The sequence below is a fragment of the Pristis pectinata genome, chromosome 21 (assembly GCF_009764475.1).
Source record: "Pristis pectinata isolate sPriPec2 chromosome 21, sPriPec2.1.pri, whole genome shotgun sequence".
NCBI lineage: Eukaryota > Metazoa > Chordata > Chondrichthyes > Rhinopristiformes > Pristidae > Pristis > Pristis pectinata.
The window spans coordinates 15,844,604-15,867,776 of NC_067425.1; the positions used below are offsets into that span (position 1 = coordinate 15,844,604).

At 40.2% G+C, this 23,173-nt stretch overlaps 1 protein-coding gene across 1 annotated transcript in view; it reads left to right on the forward strand.

Moving 5' to 3' along the window:
- Positions 1-23,173, forward strand: part of sez6b (seizure related 6 homolog b) — a 677,849-nt gene that overhangs the window by 296,800 nt on the left and 357,876 nt on the right. The window contains 2 exon segments of the mRNA XM_052035955.1: positions 7,886-8,728; positions 19,913-20,046. Coding sequence (XP_051891915.1) covers positions 7,886-8,728; positions 19,913-20,046 — 977 coding nt within the window.

Below are 23,173 nucleotides of genomic sequence, written 5' to 3' on the forward strand. Positions count from 1 at the left end.
ACATGGAGAAAAGGTATGCAAGCAAATTTGAAAATAAATATGAGTAATGAAGCAGTCATTAAAAAAATGGAAGTCATAAATTTTTACTAGGTTATATGACTAGCACCAATATATCTGATAGTACTCAAGGAAATGAAGATTGAAAAAAAGTTTTTAACAGAGTGTTGCAAAACTTAAATTCAGGGGTGTGAGGAAAACGGAAAATAGTTTTCCACGAAGAAAGGATCTAACTTGTCCTTAAAGTTGTGAACTGGTTAGCTGGATATCTATATTCCAATACCAATACCAGAGGGCATGCATTTAAGGTGAGGGGGGTAGGTTCAGAACAGATGTGAGGAGCACCTTTTTTAGTGAGAGTGGTGGATGCCTGGAATGTGTTGACTGATAGGGTGGTGGAGGCAAACTCAGTGGGTGCTTTTAAGAGGGGCTTGGATGGGCACATGAGTGAGAGGAAAATAGAGGGATATGGGCATTCTGTAGGTAGGAGGGAATAGCTATGTCAGTTCTGTGTTCTGTTCTGTTTTGTACTGTTCTGTTCTGTGTTGTACTGTTCTATGTTCTATGTTCTAGATGTCTACAGTCAAGACAATGTCATTCAAGAGCCCTTTGAAAAACAGTAAATGTCAATATAGAGTATAAAAACAGAAAATGCTGGAAGCACTCAACAGATTAGGTAGTGGAAAGAGAAACCACTGACATTGACCTGAATACCTGTTGAAGGGTCTTTTACCTGACACAGTGGCTCAGTTTCTCTTTCCACAGGTACTACCTGACCTGCTGAGTATTTCCAGCATTTTTTTTTAATTTCAGATTTCCAATATCTACAGTTTTCTTTTGATTTTCAATTATTCCCTACTTTGTAATAGGCTTTTTTGGCTAATGTAACTGTGAGGATAATTCAGTCCTGAAGAAAGGTCCTCACCCGAAATGTTGACTGCCTGCTTTTCTCCACGGATGCTGCCTAGCCTGCTGAGTTCCTCCAGCATCATCGTGTTTTTCATGTGAGGATAATTCTTCCTTTGTTACATGCCCTGAATTTCTAACATCAAAAAGTATACAAATTGAATTCTGCTTCTGATATTTAGCTCCATTGAAATCATTGTCAGAAAGTTCCAGGAAGTTCAACTTGCACTTTTGGTCCTAACTTACATGCTTCTCCCAAATTGAGGATTTAAAGTGTTGTAATCTAATAACTTAAATGGAAGAGATGGTATCTTTGGTATCACTTGTAAATTAAAATAATAAAATGAAGCAATGTTTATTGCTCTTTAAAGCAAGGTATGCAGTTTATAGAAAGAGCTGTAGAATGTAATAGTTTTAGTCTACATTTTTAAACCCTGACACTTCCTGTTAATTTGTGCTGGGACTTGTGCGTTGGAGTTGTTGGAAATGGGGACGTGGCTTCTGGGAGGTGAAGGAAATGCATCTTCAATGTGCTCAGAGGGTGGGGACAGGGTTAACCAATGAGTGCATCTGTCAGCTTTAAACCAACTGCTTGCTGCTTGTGACATTTGATTTCCACCTGCATTAGGAAGCGTGGGAAAACCCAGGAAGGTCTAGAGTTGGCGTGAAGGGAAAATTCGAATTTGCCTCAAGAGCCAGTACTCCATTCACCATGCCTATTATTCCTTCTCATCTCAGAAAACTAAAAGTAATAAAACAAGAACGTAGGAGCCTGAGTAGGTTATTTGGCTCCTCAAGCTTGACCTGCCTTTCAATATGATCATGGTTGATCTGGCCCAGGCCTCATCACCTTTTCTGTGCAGGTTTCCTATAACCCTCAATTCTCTGATCTTTCTACCCATTTGAATGCTCTCAGTGATTTACCCTCCACAACCCTCTGGAGTAGAGGATTTTAGAGATGCACCACACACTGCAAAAAGAAGTTCTGACATACCCCAGTTTTAAATGACTGCTGCCCCCACCAATTTTGTAACCATGGCCCTCGTTTGAGACTCTGCCATGAAAAGCATCTTGACATTTGCTATGTCATGCCCCATAAGATCGTTCCCCATCTTCTAAGGTCCAAAGAATAAAGATCTAATTTCTTTAGCCACTCGTGATAGGACAAACCTCTCATCCGAGGAGTTATCACATAATCCCTGGGATGAAAGGAAGTGGAAATCTTGATGGAAATAATTGGGAACAACACAACAGTAAGCAGAAACACCATAACATTTGGTGAACGATAATTTTGTAGCATAGCTGAATACATGTTTTAATGTCAAAAAAGTCGGCAGAACATATGGATGTATCTCAAACCTGGTATTCACAGTTTCATACTAAGGGATCAGCCATTCATTTAGAGACAAGAAAGAGTTTCTTCATTGAGAGGGAATTCTCTATCCAAGAATGTCATCGAGGATCAATCACTATATTCAAAAGAGAGTATGATAGATTTTTAGATAATAAGGGAATCAAGGCATGCGGTGTTAATGCAGGAAAGAGAAACTGAAATAAACATTCAGGGATTGCCTTATTGAATGGTAGATCAGGTATGATGAACCAGATGGCTACTTCTGTTTCTGTTTCTTGTGTCCTTAGAGCATAAGAAAACAAAATGAGAGTAGACCATTCAGTCCTCATGCTACTTCGTCAATCAGTAAGCTTATGGATGAACGTTTACAAAAGCATCATTTCCATGCACTGTTATTTTCCTACTACCCTGTTACCACTTTCAGAAATTTCCCTGCTGCTCTGTAAGGCTAAGACGCTTATTGTTTCCTACTTTCTTTCCCGCACTCCCTCCCCACTTTCTTAAATAGTGGGCTTATATTTACTGCCCTCCAATCTGCAGAAGCTGTTCTCAAATCCACGGAATTTTGGAAAATGCATCCTTTATCTCCCTAGCCATTGATGAAGGACAGAGGGGCTTGGGGGTTGATTCTCCTTCAGTCCCATTAATTTACTCATACCAATTTTTCAGTCACACTAATATCTTTGAATTCCTTATTCACTCTTGACACTCTTGTTTCTTGATATGTAGTTTTCCACTATTTCCAGGATGTTTTCTGCATCTTCTTCCATGAAGGTAGACTAAAACAAACACTTGTCTGATTTCTTGCCATTTCCTTATTCCCAAATTTATATTTTCCTGTCTCATTCTGTAAGTGGGCCACTTGAACTTTTGTCAATACTTTTCTTTTTCTATTTCTACAGAAGCTTCTGTGGTCTGGTTTGATGTTTCCTGCTAGAGGAGTCTTATATCCTACTTTCCCCTTCCTCATCAATGCCTTGGTCTTCCTCTGCTGAATTCTGAAAATTTCCTAATCCTCAAGTTTCTGACTTTTTGGTTTGGCAATGCTGAAAGCATTTTCCTTTCATCTAATACTATCTTTAATTTCTCTTGATAGTTGTGCAGGAGCACTTGTTCTGTTGCTTTTATTGTGTAAAAGGATACATATCACTTGCATACAAATATTAATGTTAGACATTGCTTGTTTATTGTCATATCTTTTAATGCAGTTTCCCAGTTAACCACGGACAGATCACGGCTCTTCCCTCATAACTTTGCTTTGTTCTGATTTAATACCCACATTTCAGATTGAACCAAATCACTTTCTTTTTATGTAAAATCATATTATATTAGGATTATTCTTCTTTCAAGACCCTATAACTACCAGGTTATTAATCAACCTTTCCTCATGACACAGTATCAGATAAAAGATGCCCAGTTCCCTTGTTGATTCGTCAAATCCTTTCACTGGATTGTCTTTATTCCATTTTTTTGCATCATGGCTACTCATCTTCTTTTTCCATTTTGCCTACTTCTACTGGTTAAATAAACAAAATATTTAATTCTTAACCTTGGCCGTGTCTGCCTCTCATACCTACAAAAGTTGCTGTCCAGTTAGAAATTAGCATATGGAACGTGTAATAAGTTATTACTGGAATATATCAAAGGGAATAGAAATTACATATAGGCATCTTATTCATCCAGCTGTGGAAAATGACTTTCTAAAAGTGAAGTAATACTCTTTTACCCTTCTTGCAACCTTTTGAGGAGTGTGGATTCCTAGAGCAATCATATTGGTTCCTTCAAATCAATTATATACAATGAAGTGACCACGAATTAAAAGTGATTGATAACATGCCAGTCATAAGTGTTCTAAATGGAGAAACAGATTCATTCACCAGATGAAGTGATACCTGGTGTGCACCTGTGCCAATAACACATGGTATCTCAGCATGATGCTTGGGTGTTTACTCTGCAGTTAAGCCAAGCAGCTAATCTATATTGGATTGCCCAGCAGTTGCTCCCATCTAAGAAAATGACAATACTTAGCAGCAATGACGTTGTCATTTTCAGGTTATGAGGTTTTCAATCAGTTCATTTCAATGAGTTGAACCATTCTCTATGGTATGTTTGATCATGATCTACATGAACTGAGTTATAAATAGAACCATAGAACCATACGGCACAATACAGGCCCTTCGGCCCACCATGTTGAATGAAGTAACATTCCTGCTGTAACATACATGGCAACCATTACACTTCTATGTAACTCCTCTTATGGAAAAAAATAAAATTTCAATCTAAGCACCAAATAATTCTTTGCTAGATAGATCTTGTATGGTAAGTATTTATTTATAGTTATTTCTTACCATGGAAAATGTTGTACTCATCTGAACTGCATCTTGTGGCGTGAAAACAGAATGCTGGAAGTACTCAGCAGGTCAGGCAGCATCTGTGGAGAGAAAGATTTAATGTTTCAGGTCAATTGACTTTTCATCATAAGGTGAAACATGAAATCTGTCAGTGCTGCCTGACTTGAATTTCTGGCATTGTTTACATTTATTTCAGATCTTCAACATCTGCAGTTTGAAGCTAGTTCTCAGATTTAGATTGCTACTTGATTTTCATTTGATTGAGATTGGGGAAGTGACCTGGACTTTGAAATTACACTGCAGAATACCAGAGATATTGAAACTAGTGATTATATAAAGCATTTCAAGACTCTCAAACAGTTCACAGCCTGAGAATTACATTTGAAAAGAAGACATGATTGTTTCATGGGTAAATCTTGGCAACGCTGTGTGCACAGGTAGAGTCCGTAAATGACAATTGTGTTACCTTCTCAGTTAACCTATGTTAATGATATCACTTGAGAAATTAAAGTTTGTTAGGATATTGAAAGAACATCTCAGGAATGATGTTTTATATCCACCAGATTAACAGGTTTAAGTACCTATGATGGCATCTTCAGCAATGCAGAATGCCCTCAGTACGACAGTAAAAGCTCAGCCTAGATTGTATGTTCCAACAGGTTAGAGGTCAGAAAGGTCAAGGGGACATGGACACACAACTCATTAAAAGTAGTGGCACAGATTAACAAGGCTGCTAAATGTGGAAGCAAGCATTGTTTTTGCTTGTCTATAGATAGAAATGGAAAGCTGAAAAACTATGCTCAACCTTAAAAAAGGATCCTTAGGTATGCCACCCTTAGTATACTTTGAAGAGTTCTAGTCTCTGTGCTACAATTATTGCACTATGGAAGGTTTGAATAAAGATTTACTCATTGGATCCCAGAATACTGAGATTCTGTGTATCAAGAAGAATTCAAGAGATTGTGGATTGTGCAGGGGTGGTCTGATGGAAGTCTTTATGAAGATGAAAGGCTTTGAGAAGATATTTCCACTGCAGTGGCTGAGGCCAGAACTGGAGTCCATAGGTTACAATAGATATAAATAAATTCCTTGAGGAATTCAATAGAAATGTCCTTGCACAGAAAATGAAAGTTGTTACCATGAGGACCAATTTAAGTGAGTACTGATGGATTGAAGGAGAAATGAGTTAAGTGTGTGGGGAAGAAATGAATAGAAGGATGTGTTGATGACTCAGTGAGACTTGTGTCAAGCATAAACGCCAATGTAGGCCTGTTGGATTTAATGTCATGCTTTGTATTTCTTTTGTATTACTTTGTAACACTTCATAACTTTGAGGACTCCTTAAGCAAACCGATGGAAGAAAGCTACCAGAAATGTCTGAATTTGAATTATAAGCATCCCATCATTTGAGTCAAATGAGTTTGAATAAAATTTGCTGCATTCAAACTTCAGCCCCAAAATTGACTTGGTGTTTTCAAACACACAACCATTTCATGATTTGTTCAGTTTTCACTGTGAGTTTAAAGTGATTTCAAGAAGGGTTGGGCACAGGACCCATGCACTTGAATTTTGTTGCCTTTCCAGGGACATGTTAAGTGCCTTTAATATGCTTAAAGGTAGTGAGGATGGGGACAAGCTCTTTCTGGCTCCACTGGGGCCAGTTGTTTATGACCCCAGGATGAACCATGAGTAGATCACTGAATGGAAGAGAGGCAAGTCAAATTATCAGCTTCAGAAATCCCTTTCATCTCAGCCTGTCTCTTCTTCCATGCTTGGGTTGAATGATGGCACACATTCGCAGCCATTAATACTTGAGCTGGAAATCAGGAATGTCCACAAAGCCAGTTGGCCAGTGAGTCTAAAATTAATAATGAAAATAGACTATTACTCTAAAACTAAAAGTATACTGAATTGCCTCATTTTTGTCGTATTGTGGCATCACCCTGTCTAACACAGTGCAAAATTGCCATTTTAAAATTGAAATTTTAATGCTTAGAGACTGTATAAAAAAAGTGGAATAATATCCAGCATATTATTGAAAATAACTGAGGAACTTCTCACTAAATGTTGCCGGATGCTCAAGGCTGCTGCGTGGCCAAGTTTAATTAATCCCTAATGTACTTCAGTCAAATTCAACTTGGTCATTATTTATAGCAAAGTTGTACTTGTGTTTTAGTGCACATTTAATATTGGGATAGGACTGGCAAAGCAAAATCTATTTGCCCCAAGTCCATTAATTCTTGATGTTGATGCATGCAGTCCTTGGTATGATCCTTGGTCCATGCAGTCAGCAATTAAGATCGTGCCATATTAAATATAGCATGATTGCTTAAGACATTAATCTTCATGTCCACTAGGAACTCTGCTAACTTGAGGTCCATAGCAGCTATGGAAAAGAAACGTCTTTTATCCCATTTTGAAATCGGCTGTTATGGGTCCTGAATTTCAAAGGGTACTTTCATTGTTTTAATTTATACTTATATTAAGAAGCTAGAATTGGAGTTCTAATCACAGGTTACAAATACTTACTGACTGTCTTCATAATAACACTGTTTAGAGCAATTTGCTCAGTGATATTGAAATCGCTAAAGTATGAAGATCGGAGTAAGTTTATTTTTTAGCGTAAGATAATGGGCCTGTGAACAAATTTACAGAGATGATTAAGTATCAGTTGTTGTAAAAATTAAAAATCTTAAAAATACTTCAATAGACTGGCCCTTTTGTTTTCTTCTCCACTTCCATCTTTCTCTGCATTTTAAAGCTTGTTGGTCATAAGTTTTTTCTAGTTCTGGAAAAACGTCACTAACATGAAACATTAACCCTGCTCATGGCCTCTCCAGTCAGCAAGAAATCTACTTGTACCAGGGGTTGGGAAAGAGCATCCTCCAAGGGCAGGTGACCGGAAAGTTTGGAGCATCCTACTGTTAGCAGAGATTTGATCCCCACCTTTGTTTTTCTCTCCACAGAGGCTTTCTGATCTGGGCATTTCTAATATCTTCTCATTTAATTTCAGATTTCCAGCATAATTTTGCTTTTTTATGATGGTTCAAAACGGAGTTGGATCATTAACTGTTTCAAGGGTGATTGAGGTTTCTCAGTCTCGGAAGAGGATGGAACAGTCTTTAATATGCACAGTAGAATGATGAAGAGAAACTGGGTTTAGATTTATAATCAGGCCTCTAACATTCACAACCAGTAAATTATGTTTGACCTGTTCTGAACTTGTATTCAGTGCTGTCACCCTTAAGTGATTGACCTTTTTGTTTTGTTTTTAAAGACTTGAATGCCATAAGTGGGAAAGGCACAAGTGATGCCAAGGAGGGATTTGGACATAGCACCATGGTGACCACCACTGAACCAGAGGACGAATTTCACTATGTTAGTACAACACTCAATATCAACATCAACAACCATCACCCATTGCTGGAAGAAATCATTCATGAATCCTTGCTGAAGAAGAATTTTCTTGGACAGGAACAGTTTTTTAACACAGGAATGAGACTTGGGACTACCACGCCGGCTTCTCGATCCCAGAATCCTCAGCATCCTCTGGTTAATCAGATAGCCACTGATAATACTCCAGTTTTTTCCGACATCACCACGACAACCACCATGACCTCGACATCACCGATGACAACACTGGGTAACGTGGCTGCTTTAGTGACAGATCCTGCCCCCTTGGCTGACAAGGTTGTTGAAGTCCTTGCAGGGAAAACTCCAGCAATGGTGCAGGCGACTGCCACCACAGACTCTCTAACGACAGCCATTGTTAAGACAGCTACATCTGAGATGGTGGAAACTGCGTCCCAACAAAGTAATACAGCATTCATTCAAACCGAGCCTGCCAGCTCCTCTGTTGCAACAGCAGCCCCTCAGAGCAAGTCGGATATCTCCCTGCACATCAGTGACCAAAGGGCAACTACTGTGGTAACTAATGACACTCCAACAGCCATGGCTGTAACAACCCCAGGAACACATCAAGTGCAAGGGCCCAGCACCGAGCAAACTGATAGTCCTGCACCAGACCTGACTGTCACATCAGCTGCTAATGAGGCTGATGAGGAAACCACGACGACAACCATCATTACAACCACCATTATTACAACTGTGCAGACACCAGGTAAGCGACTGTTGCTTTTGGGAGGGCTGGGTTGGGATACTGCAGTTAGCATACTCCAACCTTGTACCTGCTTAATATACCAGTTAAAAGCCAGGGCCAGATAGTCAGACTGTGTGGTGTCTCTAAATGCAGAAACCCGGGCCATTCCAATCATTCTTATTTGCTGGTAAAGTTGCTTTGAATAATATTGTGGCAAAAATACCAACTAAAATGCAGAGAGAATAGTTGTCCATATTGCAGATGTCATACTGCCTGCAACTGATGTGACTGGTAGAATAGCACTGACTACTGGGTTGTCCCTGTGCATCCCTCTTTGGGATCAAGTTGGTGTTATCTGGCACCAGGGAGTTTATCTGAGAGAAACCAGAAATAAGTTGCAAATTAAGGGTCATTGAAATTGTTGGATGAAATCTATCTAGTTTATTTTCTATTACATGATACAATGATACCAGAGTTTCTGACCAATCAAACTCTGTAACAGAACCAGAGAGAACCTAATAAAAATAAGAAAATCCAATAGGACCCAACTGGTCCATGTTGACCAGTATTCCCATCTAAGCTAGTCCCAAAAGACACATGTGCATCTTTTCTCAGGTAAGTCCAGAAATGAACACAGTGCTCATGTTGTGGTCATGTCAAGATACTATAAACTAGGAATAAGAATTCTTTGTACTTCTGTGGAAGCAGGTCCTTCAACCAATCGAGCACCCATCTACATTAGTCGCATATTTCTCCTCACAACCCCATCAATTTCACCCCCCACCTGCCACCCACCTGCACTAGGGCCAGTTTGCAGTGGCCAATTAACCTCAGAACCGTTGTGTCTTTGGAATGTGGGAGGATACTGCAGCACTGGAGATATCCAAGTGGTTTTGGAAGGAACAAGTTAAATCCACACAGCATCAAACTGGGGTCGCTGGAGCAGTGAGGCAGCAGTGACCTCTGTGCCACTCACTTAATCCGAACACACTACCCACTAATTGTTTGGTAAAGCTCATCTGTTAACTTTCCCTGGTTTGTATAAAAGGACATCTAGATTCCTCTGACCACCAACAGTCTGTTGTCCACATTTTGGCAGGTTATACTCCACCTTCCACCTTCTTGCCCACCCACCTAATTTGGCTACATTCATGTGCAGTATCATTGCATCTTTTGCAAAACTTCATGTTTTACTGAGCTTCATGTCGTCAGCAGACTTATTCTTGGTTCCTTCATTAAGTCATTGATAGAGATTGCATAAATCGGAGGTCCATGTATTGTTCTACCCCACTAGTTCCAGGCTGGCAGTCCAAAAATTACCCTTTTATTCTTAATCTTCATTCTCATTCTTCAATCTGTACTGAAAATCAAAAGAAAACTGCAGATGCCGGATAACTGAAATAAAAGAAAAAATGTTCGGAATAATCAGCAGGTCAGGCAGCATCTGTGGCAAGAGAAACAAATTAACATTTGAGTGGAAGACCCTTTATCAATCTGTGCAAATCTTTTACACCCAAACCCATAAACTTGCATGTTGTGAAGTAACCTTTAGTGTGGGCTTTTAGTAAGACTAACCACACCATGCTGCAATGGTTTCCACATTATTCTTCGAGCTAAAAGAAAGCTCTTAACTGTTTGTCAAACACTTTATCACTTTTGTAACCCACCTTGACTTGAGCTTTCTTTTGCCTGGTTGCACAACATTGAAATTCTGTCATTAGCACAATGTTCATGCATGATCCTCAATGGTTTTTATTTACCAGAAACTTAACTGCTGATTGAGTACTTGATGCATTAGTGGAGGACTTCAAGAATACAGATCTCACATGCATGTGACACCAATAAAAATGGTAGCTGCTGGGTATGTACAGTGGTATCAACAGGCATTCAGCAAGGTCTTCAATGAATGAAGCAGAGCTGAACAAGGGGTTCAAAGCTTCTGACTTTAAAGCATTTGGAGTATTGTGTGCAGTTCTGGGCACCCTATTGCAGGAAGGATGTGGAGGCTTTGCAGAGGCTGCAAAAGAGGTTCACCAGGATGTTGCTTGGATTAGAGAGTATTGGCTATAAGGAGAGGTTCAACTAACTTGAATTGTTTTCCCTGGAGTGTCAGAGGCTGAGAGGAGACCTGATAGAGGTTTGTAAAATTACAAGAGGCATAGATGGAGTAGACAGTTTTTTTTCCCCAGGGTAGGAATGTCTAATACTAGAGGACATAGCTTTAAGGTGAGAAGGTAAAGCTTAAAGATGATGTGCGGGGTAAGTTTTTTTTTACACAATGAGTGGTAGGTGCCTGAAATGGTCTGCAAGGAGCAGTGGTGAAAGCAGATGCAACAGTGGTGTTTAAGAAGCATTTAGACAGGCACATGAACATGCGGGGAATGGAGGGATGTGGATCATGTGCAGACAGATGGATTTAGTCTAATTTGGCGTCATGGTTGGCACAGACATCGTGGGCCAAAGGGCCTGTTCCCATGCTGTACTGTTCTATGTCCTATGTAACTAGGCTGCTGTTGGAAAACCTGAGGAGTCCATCTTCGTCAAGGTGATTTGTTCTTTGCTTGTGATTGTGATTGTGCTTCCATCATCCATCCCTCCCCCCTCCCCAATTCCTTATTGCCTTACATCCTTATGTCAGTGATCTGCCACTCCCATGCCTCCGCCGTCATTTCTGTCCAATGTCAGCTTAGTAACCATACGTTGAAGCAAAAAACTGCAGATGCTGGAAACCTAAAATGAAAACATAAAATGCCAGAAAGATTCAACAGGTCAGGCAGCATCTGTGGAGAGAAAAGCAGAGCTAATGTTTCATAGAGTAATACAGCATGGAAACAAGCCCTTCAGCCCAACTCATCCATGCTAACTGTAGTGCCCATCAAGCTACTCCTGTTTGCCTGTGTTTGGTTCATATCCCTCCAAACCCCTCCGATCCACATACTTATCCAAATGTCTTTTAAATGTTGTTGTTGTACCCGCCTCAACCACTTCCTCTGGCAGCTCATTCCATATATGCATCACCCTCTGTGTGAAGAAGTTGTCCCTCAGGTCCCTTTTAAATCTTCTCAGTTAGTTTCAGTTAGTTAGCTTCAGCAGGACTTTTCAGTTAGTTTCAGTTTGATGACCTCCATCAGAACTGAAAACCAAGCATGTTTGATGTTGCAGAGATGGTGGGTGAGGAGCAGGGGCATGGGGTGTGGAGACAACATGGAAGGGTGGAGACAGAGGTTGTCCAGGTGACAGCTGCTACCTCTCAGCTCCAAAGACCAAGGTTCAATCCTAACCCTTGGATCTTGTCTATGTGGAGTTTGCACATTCCCCCATGACTGTGTGGGCTTCCTCCGGGTGCTTCGGTTTCAGACCACATCCCCAAGGGTGTGGGTTGGTAGGTTAATTGGCCACTGTAAGTTGCCCCAAGTGTGTAGGTGAGTGGTAGGAGTTTATGAGAATGTGGGAAGAACAAGAAGTGGGATTAATGTAGGACCAGTGCACATGGGTGGTTGATGGTCGGCATGGACTCGATGGGCTGAAGGGCCTGTTTCTATGCTGTATTTCTCTGTGACTCTACGCTGAAATGGAAACAGTCTGGATTGGTGGGTGGGAGAAGGAGCTAAAAAAGTGCCAGCATTTTGCCACTTAACTGTCAGAAGCTTTGGGTTTTCTGTCGTGTAAACGTGAAGCTCCCCAAATAGCTGTCAGCCCTTGGGTGTTCTTCACCCATTGACGCTGGAATCCTCCTGGAATTCTGCAGAGAGTGGGAGGTTGCAGAACTTGACACCATCCATGATAGGGGATGTCTAATTGGAGATTCTGTGTCAGGTTCTAGCTGAGTGCTTCATACTCACGTGGGGAAGTGAGCTGGCTGCCAGCAATTGTGACATTTCTGTTAATTTAGACTTTACGTTGTTTGTGTGGTCGAAAATGCTTTCAAGCTTTTTTGTTTGTCTGAAACATTTGAGTCTTTGACAGTTCTGGCCAAGTCAAAGGGTGCTACTTAGTTAGTGGTGAGTTTTTTATCCACTTTTTTGTCAGCAGTACTTATTCTAACCTGGTTAAAAAAACAGTAGATGCTGGAAATCTAAAATAAAAACAAAAAGAGCTGGAAATACTCAGCATGTCAGGCTGCATCTTCAACCTGAAACTTTGACTCTTCACAAAGATGTAGCCTCAGCTGCTGAGAATTTTCAACATTTCATGTTTTTATTTTATGCTATTGCCGCATTTCCCCATCTCTCCCAGTGTTATTGCAATGGAAGTTCATTCACTGCACATGACCTTCCTTTGAAGGACCTTACTGTGATGGATTGGGCTGGCTTTCACCAGCAGGTCCATGATGTCCAGTCATTCATGGTAAGTTTGAGTTATTTCAGAAGTCACTGGTGGGTGAAACAGCTGAATAGGAATTCTTGCTCAATTTGTTTAATATTACCATTGGAACAAGAATAAGTCATTTAGCCTCTTGAGCCTGCTTCAATATTCATGAAACAATGGATGTTCTCTGATAACATCCATATTCGTCCCTTTGCCCATATTTTTTTCATGCAATCTATTAATAAGGGTTTAAAATTAGTGCTTGAACTCACATTAGCTGCCATTTACTCCTGAAACTTCAAGCTCCAGTTTCACAACAGTCCAATATTCTCTAGGAGAGTCAAGAGAATGCAGATGTTGGAGTATGGAACAAAAAACTATCTACTGGAACAACACAGTGGGTTGAGCAGCACCTGTTGGGGGAAAAGAATTGTTGATGGTTCGGCTTGAAACCCTGCAACAGGACTGCGCTTCCAATCTTAGAACAATACAGCACCAATACATCTTGCTGCAATTTCTCCATTGCCAATTATTACACTGAGATTTCTTCTCACAAAGAATGGTGAATGTCTGGAATTTTCTGCCCCATAGAGTTGGGAAGGGCAGTTCAATAGAAGCATTTAAAGTGGAGGTGAATACATTTTTGAAGGATTGGGGGATTGAGACTATGGGATCTGGCACAGAGGAAGAGCTGAAGCCTGGGATAGTTTAGCTATGGCAGGCTTGAGTGGCTGTGCTTGCTCTCCCTGCTTCCATTTTGTCATAAGGCAGAGTAAAGGACTCAAAAGGAGGGGGGCATTGAAGCGATGGTGAGTTTAGGGAGGGGGAGCAAGGAAGCTGGTGTGGAGATGGTAGTATGCGCGTGTGTGTGTGTGTGTGTGTGTGTGTGTGTGTGTGTGTGTGTGTGTGTGTGTGTGTGTGTGTGTCTTGTACCTTGTGTCTGCTTGCTTGCATGTGTACCCATTAATGTATGTGTATCTGTGTGTATGCTTTGTCTGTACAGCAGAGCCTGATCTCTTGGAGCTTGCCATTGGACCAAGTCCTCACTCTGTCAAACTCACATTGTAGTTGCTGTGCAACAGCCTATCCCATTTTAAAAGAAATCATGCAATGTTATCATCCACTCCTCAGAACTGGAGACAAAGCAAGTCATCCTCAACCTGAAAGGACTGTTCGTGTGTGTGTGTGTGTGTGTGTGTGTGTGTGTGTGTCTGTGTGTGTTTCTGTGTGTGGGGGTGTGAGAGAGAGGGAGAGAGAGGCAAGGACACATTTCTTTGTGCAAGCATCCTCCTTGCTCCACATAGTGAATCCTTTGGCTATTTGCATTAACCCTGCATTACAGCTTTAATGTATAAGAGCAGAGAGCTACACTGAATTGATGAGCTGAGTGCTTCAGTTTACTCACCCAAACCAGGATGTTGTTAGCCCTAATCCCTCACAAAACTATTGCAGTGTAAACATGTTCCAGAACTGAGGGAGGAAGTGTGGAACTTATGATTTTTTTTATTTAGTTTCCAAATCAGGCTTGAGCAGACAATTAACACAGTGGCAGCCTCTTAAAGGAAATGTCTATCAAATTATCTACTTATGGCTTTAGTCTGGCAATACATGCCCTGTTCTCTGTTAGGTGACCTTATGGTAATCAAAGTACTTAGCGTACCTTGTACTTCAATTAGAGAGTTGATGTTCTTTTGCACAATAGCTGTAATATGTGCTTGGTACTTTATAATTAAAACTGAGCTTACTTAAAGCTTTTGACCTTCGATGAACTTCAGTGAGAGAAGGGAAAGTGTACTGTCAGGATGTAAGTGTACTTGCTGGGACACTGAGATAAGTCCTTGTGGAATGTACCTTCCCTGGATACAGACATTCAGGAAGAATGCTTTGTACATGAATGTTACATAAAAGCAGTGGACACCTTGGCACAGCTACCTCACAGCTCCAGCTACCAACATTCAGTCCTGACCTTGGCTGCTATCTGTGTGGAGTTTCTTTATTCTCCCTCAGACTGCATGGGTTTCCCCAACTGCTCTGGTTTCATCCCAAAGACATGCAGCTTGGAAGGTTAATTAGCCACTGTAAATTTCTCCTCAGATATATGTAAGTGGCAGAATCTGAGAACATTTATGGGAATGTGGGGAGAATTAAATGGGATTAGTGTAGGATGAGTGTAAGGAGCTGCTTGATGGTCAGCACAGATTCGGTAGGCCCAAAGGCCGGTTTTGGTGCTGTATGATGCAACATTTGCAAGTGCAGGATGCTCTGGAGCTCATGAAGGAAAGTCTCTCTTCTAAACCTGGTTTTAGTGAGTGCTCCTCAATAAACTCAAAAGAACAACCAACGTCTGCAAACTTCACTGGAGACAATGGAGATATGGACAGGTCAAGGCTTGTAACTGCTCCTTGCTCATGGTGATTTCATGGTGTTCTTCACGGTTCATGGTATTTTCTTTTTGGTTTTATATTTAGTAACTTTTCCATTAAGAACTAAAATCTGTACCATAGGTAACTGACAGCATTATGGCAATGGTTTGCATTTTCTAGTAACAGCTACTGGTGATTGAAAATGATATTAATCTAATTTGCTCAGACTGATAAACACAATTTAAAATTCACTCTACATTCTTAGCAGTAGGTTCAGCTTAACAAAGATCAACCACTTAGAGGAAGGTTATTTGGTGAGATCTGGAAAACAGAAGTACAAAGGAAGTGTTTTCAATTTTTGTTCCATGCATGGTGGAAGTCTCCCCTGTATTCCCACTGTGTTACAAGACCAGTGGCACCAGTTAAAATTCAGAAGAGCAGTTTTCAAAACTGTTCTCCAACAATGTCAATGTGAATAATGTGCTTCAGTGAGGTGTGTACGGCATTTTAATGCAGCAAAACCTTTTTAGTTTTAGAGAAGAGGGATTAACCTAAAGCCAGAAACATAGTCGACAAATTTAAATAATTGGTTTTCAGGTCCTCTTGAGGCGCACTGAAATGAAGATGGATCCAAATGTATGAACTCACTTAACCCCAAACTACTGGCTGTCAGCTTTTAAAATTTTGACAAGGAACAGATAAGTTATTAAAAAGAAAGAAGTTCAGAGTTTGGCAATCCCTTGTATACTTTTCTGACACTTTATTGTCCATTTTATGTTGCATATCTGATCATTTATTGTGGGTTCTCTCATATCCATTTTATTAGCATCAAAATAATATTCAAGATCTTTACAAATACAGTTGAGGAATGAGGTTTTAAAAAAAGTTTAACGGTGTCAGCAAAATGCACGTTTGTATCATGACTTCAGTGTTAGCAGGAATATGGATTGATAGGGCTTTGACCTCTGCTCCCCCAAGCTCAAGTTCACAGTTGATCGATCAGGAGGAAGTTTGATGTGCTGCTTGTGTGAGAAGTGAGTTTGATAGTTTCATCCCATGTCCTGGTGTACGTGGGCCAAAAGCAGAAAAACAACCTGAATTTTGGGAAATGGGACAACTTTGTGCTCAGTGAAGGGGTGGTTCCTTGGGGTTAAAGTCGAAGGATATAGAACATAGGACAGTACAGCACAGGGACAGGCCCTTCAGCCCACCACGTCTGCACCGACCATGATGGCAATCTAAACTAATCGCATCTGCCTGCATGTGATCCATAGCCTTCTATTCCCTGCCTGTTCATGTGCCTGTCTAAATGCCCCTTAAGTGTTGCGATCGTATCTGTTTCTACCACCTCCCCTTGCAACACATCCCATGCACCTACCACTCCCTGCATAAAACAAACCTACCTCACAAATCTCCTTTAAGCTTCCCCCCTCTCAGCTTAAACCTATGCCCTCTAGTATTTAATATTTACAGCCTGGGATAAAGACTCTGACGATCTGCCCTATATATCCCTCTCATAATTTTCTTTACTTCTATCAGGTCACCCCTCAGCCTCCAGTGTTCCATAGAAAACAATCTAAGTTTGTCCAGCCTCTCCTTATAACTAAAACTCTCTTATGCAGGTGACATCCCAGAGAAACTCTTCTGCACTATCTCCAAAGTCTCCACATCCTTCCTATGGTGCGGCAACCAGAACTGCGCACAATACTCCAAATGTGATCTGACCAAAGTTTTATACTGTTGCAGCCTGACTTGCTAACTTTTATAGTCAATACCCTGACTGATGAAGGAAGGTATGCAGTACACTTTCTTCACCATCTTATTCATTTGTGTTGTCACTTTCAGGGAGCTATGGACTTGTATCCCAAGATCTCTGTATATAACTGTTCCTAAGGGTCTTGCCATTTACTGTACACATTTGCATTTGACTTCCCAAAGTGCATTACCTCACACTTGTGCAAATTAGACTTCATCTGCCATTCCTCCACTCAAATTTCTAACTGATCTATATCCTACTGCATCCTTTGACAATCTTCCTCACTATCCACAATTCCACCAATTTTCATGTTATCTGCAAACTTACTAATCAGACCACCTCCGTTTTCATCCAAATCTGAACTGATCCTTGCAGAACACCACTGGTCACAGACCCCCCCAGTCAGAAGTACACCATTACCCTCTGTCTTCTATGACCAAGCTAATTTTGGATCCAACTTAAACTTCTGGACCAGCCTACCATGAGTGATCTTGTCAAATACTTTACTAAGGTCCACGTAGACAACATCTGCCCTCCCCTCATCAATCATCTTCGTCACCTCCTCAAAAAGCTCAATCAAATCTGAGAGTCAGGACCATGTTGACTGTCTCTAATAAGTCCGTGCTTTTCCAAATGCGAATAAATCCTCTACCTAAGAATCTCCCCCAATAATTTCCCCACCACTGATGCAAGGGTCACAGGCATGTAATTTCCTGGATTATCCCTGTAGCCATACTTAAACAAAGAAACAGCATTGGCTAATCTCCAGTCTTCTAGGGCCTCTTCTGTGGCTAATGAGGCTACAAAGATTTTTATTAAGGCCCCAGAAATATGCTCTCTTGCTTCCCTCAGTATCCTGGGATAGATCACATTAGGCCCCAGGGATTTATGCGCCTTAATGTTTTTCAAGACACCTAACACCTCCTCCTCCTTAATATCAACATGCCCTGGAATATCAATTTGTCCCTCTCTAACGTGACCATCATCCATGTTCTCCTCCTTGATGAATGCCAATGTGAAGTATTCATTTAGGATCCCACAAGCTTCCTCTGGCTCCAGGCATAAATCCCCACCTTTGTCCTTGAATCAATTTCCCCTTTCCCTAGTTACCCTCTTGCTCCTAATATACATGTAAAATGCATTGAGATTCTTCTTAATCCTACTTGCCACAGATGTTCCGAGGCCCATTTTAGCCATGCTAATTTCTTGTTTAGGTTCTTAATTCCTTGTTTAAATTCTTATTAGAGAGAGAAAATCCAAGTAGCTTTATCCTGAACTAGAATATACATCTCTTGATGTTATTTCTAGGGAGCTGGTAAAGACGGGTGTAAAGGATGGATTTTCAGTTTTCCATAATTACCACTTGGCTGCAGTTTTGGGATTATGACATAATTGTGGTTCTAGGACACCATTTTTTTAAGTTCAGATAGACGTTCAAAACCACTGGCCTGGAAAGAGCACATTGTTTAAAAGTGGCAGTGTGTGGATACCCAGCCCCCTGGCAACAACTTTCCAACACACATGACGCCTGAGGTGTCGTGTGAGCTGCCAGATGCCCCACACACTGAGCCTTGTCTCCACCATAGAGGAAATTTAGCCCAAGAATGAACTGGAGTGGTGGAGAGAATATCATGATATTGATGTCCTGGGGGTAGTAAGTGATTGGTGGAGGAGGTGGTGATTTTGGAATGGTGGGAGCAATTACTATGAAAGGACAATTCAGAGGAAGATGAAAGTGTGGGACTTCCTAGCAGCAGCTCTCTTTATGTTATGCTGAAGCAAGCCTCAACCCTCCAGTTAATGTCTGCTTCAGTGTGAGGCCCATAAACAGTTTCACATAAATGATGTCCAAATGAGGTTTGTGCACCATTTAATATCACACAGCACTCATATGCACTGAGAATCTGATCCACAACTGCATGTGCTAAGAGTGCTTTGTGTTTCTGATAATTCAGTGCACAGAATCATTGCACTGCTCAACAGCACTCATATGCACTGAGAATCTGATCCACAACTGCATGTGCTAAGAGTGCTTTGTGTTTCTGATAATTCAGTGCACAAAATCATTGCACTGCTCAACAGAATTTCTTGACCATTTTGTTTCCTCAGTGAAAACTCTTACAATTGAAGCATCTATTTTGAGAGAGAGATAGAGAGAGAGAGAGAGACTCTTGCCTGAGGAAAATGTGAAGTAATGCAAGGAAAATGCAGAGAAGATGGACTGGTAGTGAAAGGTCTATTGTTGAGCTGTAATGATGGTGACTGACTGTCCTGCTTTTGTGCTGAAATTTGAATTAGGATGTAAATTCATAACCTGGCTTTGTGAAGATTATTTTTGCTGCCTTTCAAAAAGGTGAGGTTCCAGCTTATGATGTCCTTTGCAATTTTATTTGAACATTGCCACTGGGTGAACCATCTATGAAGGGAAGATGTTCATTATAGATTATATGAGGCAAAGGCCAAAATGAGGAGACCTAAGGTGCAATCTGACGTTAATGTTTCCGACAGTTAGAAATCTCCTCTGGGACTTCTCCATGTTTAATAGTGTAAGGAATAGACCAGCACTTGCGAGCAAGTGATGTGAAAACTGATTCATCACAGCTGGAGTCGCACTTCAGCAGTTTTACTGCAGTCAGTGGGGACAAAAAATCTTTATTGATCTGCACCGCAAGTCTTTTCAAGGAGTCAATTTGGTGCAGAATAGAAAATGAAGTGGGATCAAGGGAGACCCGACAATGTTTTGCAACTGCTAATTCTGTTGTCTATTTCCTTTTGCAGTTCCTTGCAGTTTAAATTTCACAGACTTTGAGGGTTATGTGGAATCTCCAGAATACCCAAGTCATCTGTTCTACAGCAACTTGGACTGCATCTATACCATTACAGTCTACGCAGGATATGGAGTGGAACTACAAGTGAGTGCTTTGTAATCCTGTCTTTCCTCACTTTACTAAAGCTAGTAGTCTCTCTACTTCTAAGGGAGAGCCATGCTTTGACCTTCAATAAACTGTTTGCTCCGGTTGTTCCCTATACTGCGGGATCTTGCCTCTGTTATGTGTCTGTGATGCTGCTGCAAGTAAGTTTTTATTGCACTTGTGCATACATGCACTTGTGCATATGACAATAAGCTTGACTTTGACTTTGACTTTGACTTACTGTTCTGCAGATGCAACTCAAGGACTAGACAATAACAGAACATTTCCTTCTCTTAACAAAAAACTCTTCCTGTTCACTGGCTGAAATAAACCACGAAGATTGTAATCAAAGAAGAATGTGGACAAGAAAGGACCACTGCTTTCTTTTATAAACCCCTTTTCTTTGGTTCATCCTCTTCCCCAGAATAAATACATTTTTCTTTTGAAACTCAGTAAGAAGCTCATCATTTTATCTTAAACAACAGGTATTGATAGCAGATATACATGTGTTACATATTTATGGTTTGGCCTTTGGTATTCCTTTAGGTACAATGTTGCACTTGTACTTGTCACACTTGTGTGCTGTGGAACATTTTGCTTGTATGGGTAGATCCATAATGTCAAATATCTAATCATGTTATGAGGTGACCCAAGAGAATAATAATGTCCTCATGTGATCTGAATTGGTTGCTTGCATCTTGTATCTCTTCATTTACCTTGAAGATAGACTGAGTGAAGCCAGTTATGAATAATTGCATTAATTTATTTCCCAGCTAATCAACATACAGAACAACAGTTACAGTCAAATTCACACTTCAGTCAGTATACCTTGTCTATGTATGATAAAATAATGAAGATGCTATGCTCCCCTGCATCAGTGTTCCTTGCCCTAAAGAAAATAATACTTACCTACTCTCCTAATGAAGCCTTCTCACAGCCTCTGGCAACCCCACAGCCACCCATTTAAAAAAAAACACATCTTTTTTTTAATTGCCCTCTGTTTATAACAATCCAATCATCAATATTTTAACCATTTTGCAGATTTTCTTTCTGGAGATATATTTTGCTCCATATCAGAATATTTATGTATAACTTTCTGTGCTATTCTGTTGGGGTTGAGTAGTGGGAAGAAAGAGCTCAAAAATTCCAAAACTCAATACTAAACACATATTTAATCCATATTATAACCCAAAATATAATAAAGAGTATCACTTGGTTCTTCACTTCCAGTTATTCCTATGAAGAGACTTCTCTAGCCTAAACTTGTCAATTCTTATGGGGATTACACTTCTCTCAAAATGTTACATTATTTTTCTTTTTCTGGCAGTGAATCATCACTGCAGCAGGTTCTTTTGTGATAATTCATAACATTGGCATTGACAACCACGTTTCTGCTAAAAGTAAATTAAGCTCGTTAAGATGAGGAATGATTGTGCTGGTGGATGCATTCTTCTATAATAGTCCTTGTGGATGGATTGATCAGATTAGACATGCTGAAAGAGGTCCAGAGGATAGATGTACCTGTTTTGTCAAGATAGAACTAGATTCTTTATTGGGAGAAATTCCTCTTGGTCAACTTCTGAGATAAGTTGCCAGCATGTGACATGAGCATAGGTTGGTTAGAAATTAGTGAAGGCAGTTGAAATTTAAGGAAAATATTTACCATTTGTTATGGTCTCTTCGTGATCAGCTTCCGTGATCAGGGAGGTTTATTTAAGCCACCATGATGACCTTGGATTCTTTGGCCGTAAATTGCTACTATTCCCAAGACAGCATTTGGATGGGACACGGTGAACAGGTTCTGCTATGGTGGTCCAAGGCAAGCCTTGTTTTCCTCTCCCAGTATCAGGAACAAATGGTCCTGGGCAGATGAAGCTCATCCAAATGCAAAGTAACGCTCAGGATGAATGTGAGTTTGTTGGATATGGCTAATGAAGCAATTTGGTTCCGGTTTCACGTTGAACGGTATTTCCAACATTTGGCCACTTCTGCAGGTTGCAGTGAGATGAAGATGCGATGGTACTTTGGGGTTTCTGAATGTAAGTTTTATTTAACTGCATTGGGTATAGCTGGCAACATCCCATTTCATAGATACTCAAACTTTCAGCGTGCTAAAAGATAAGGAGTTAAAAAGAGGGCTTTAATAAACTGATAAAATAATAAAAAGATGATCGATGAGGCAGCTGCTAATTTGAATTTTATTGAAAGAATAGTCTAAATGAGACATGTCAGGAGTAGCCTTACATTCAAGAATTGAAAGATAAAACCAATGTGGAGAAATAACTTCAAGGTTTGATAGCTAATAAATCTCTGTATTTTGAGAGCTGGTAAAAGATGGCTAGTGCTGAAGTTCTATCTCTGGGATCACTAGTTCCTTCTGTAATAGAAATTCGATTTGTTTTGGATAACAATATTTGTACACCATTGCAGGGAAATCAATATACATTCATGTTGGCTGAAAGATAAAAGCAAAAAGATTATGGGCTTCCTTCAGTGAAATGCTGGAAAATTTGTGGACCATTTTATAATCTTTGAGTATCCTAGTTATGAATATGACATTTCTAAGGTTAGATATAATTTTTCACAAAAAAATTCATGATTCTAATCAGTATTCTGTACTTAAATTTGGGTCTGTTCAAGAAAAAATGATGCATTAATCTTTCCAACACACTTTGTAGCTTAGTGTGGAAACTGAATTTATAATCAACTTCAAACACACATCCAGACCCTTGAAGTGCCAAGTGCTAGAAATTGGAAGTACTTGCCCTCAGTTTAGTGGTGGCTGATTTATTCTTGGAATGATTTATTTTGCGAATAAGCTTTAATGAAGTCTGCTGCGATGCTTTTTTTTAAGGGACAGGAGTGGGCATGCTGGAGAATTCAAAAGGGAATTTTGAAAAGGAAAAAGAAATTGCAGGAATGTAGAAGAAGAACTGAGTGAGTGAGACTAATTGGATAACTTTTTGAAAGTTGCCACAGAAACAATGGAATGAGTGATTTCCTTCTGTATTTAAAGAATACATGAATGTGGGAAAAGCCATTGGGTCAATGAAACAGGCATCAGCTGCTGTATTGCCTTTAGGTTGTGGAAATCTTTAGACATTCTTTTGATAGTTAAGCCATTAGG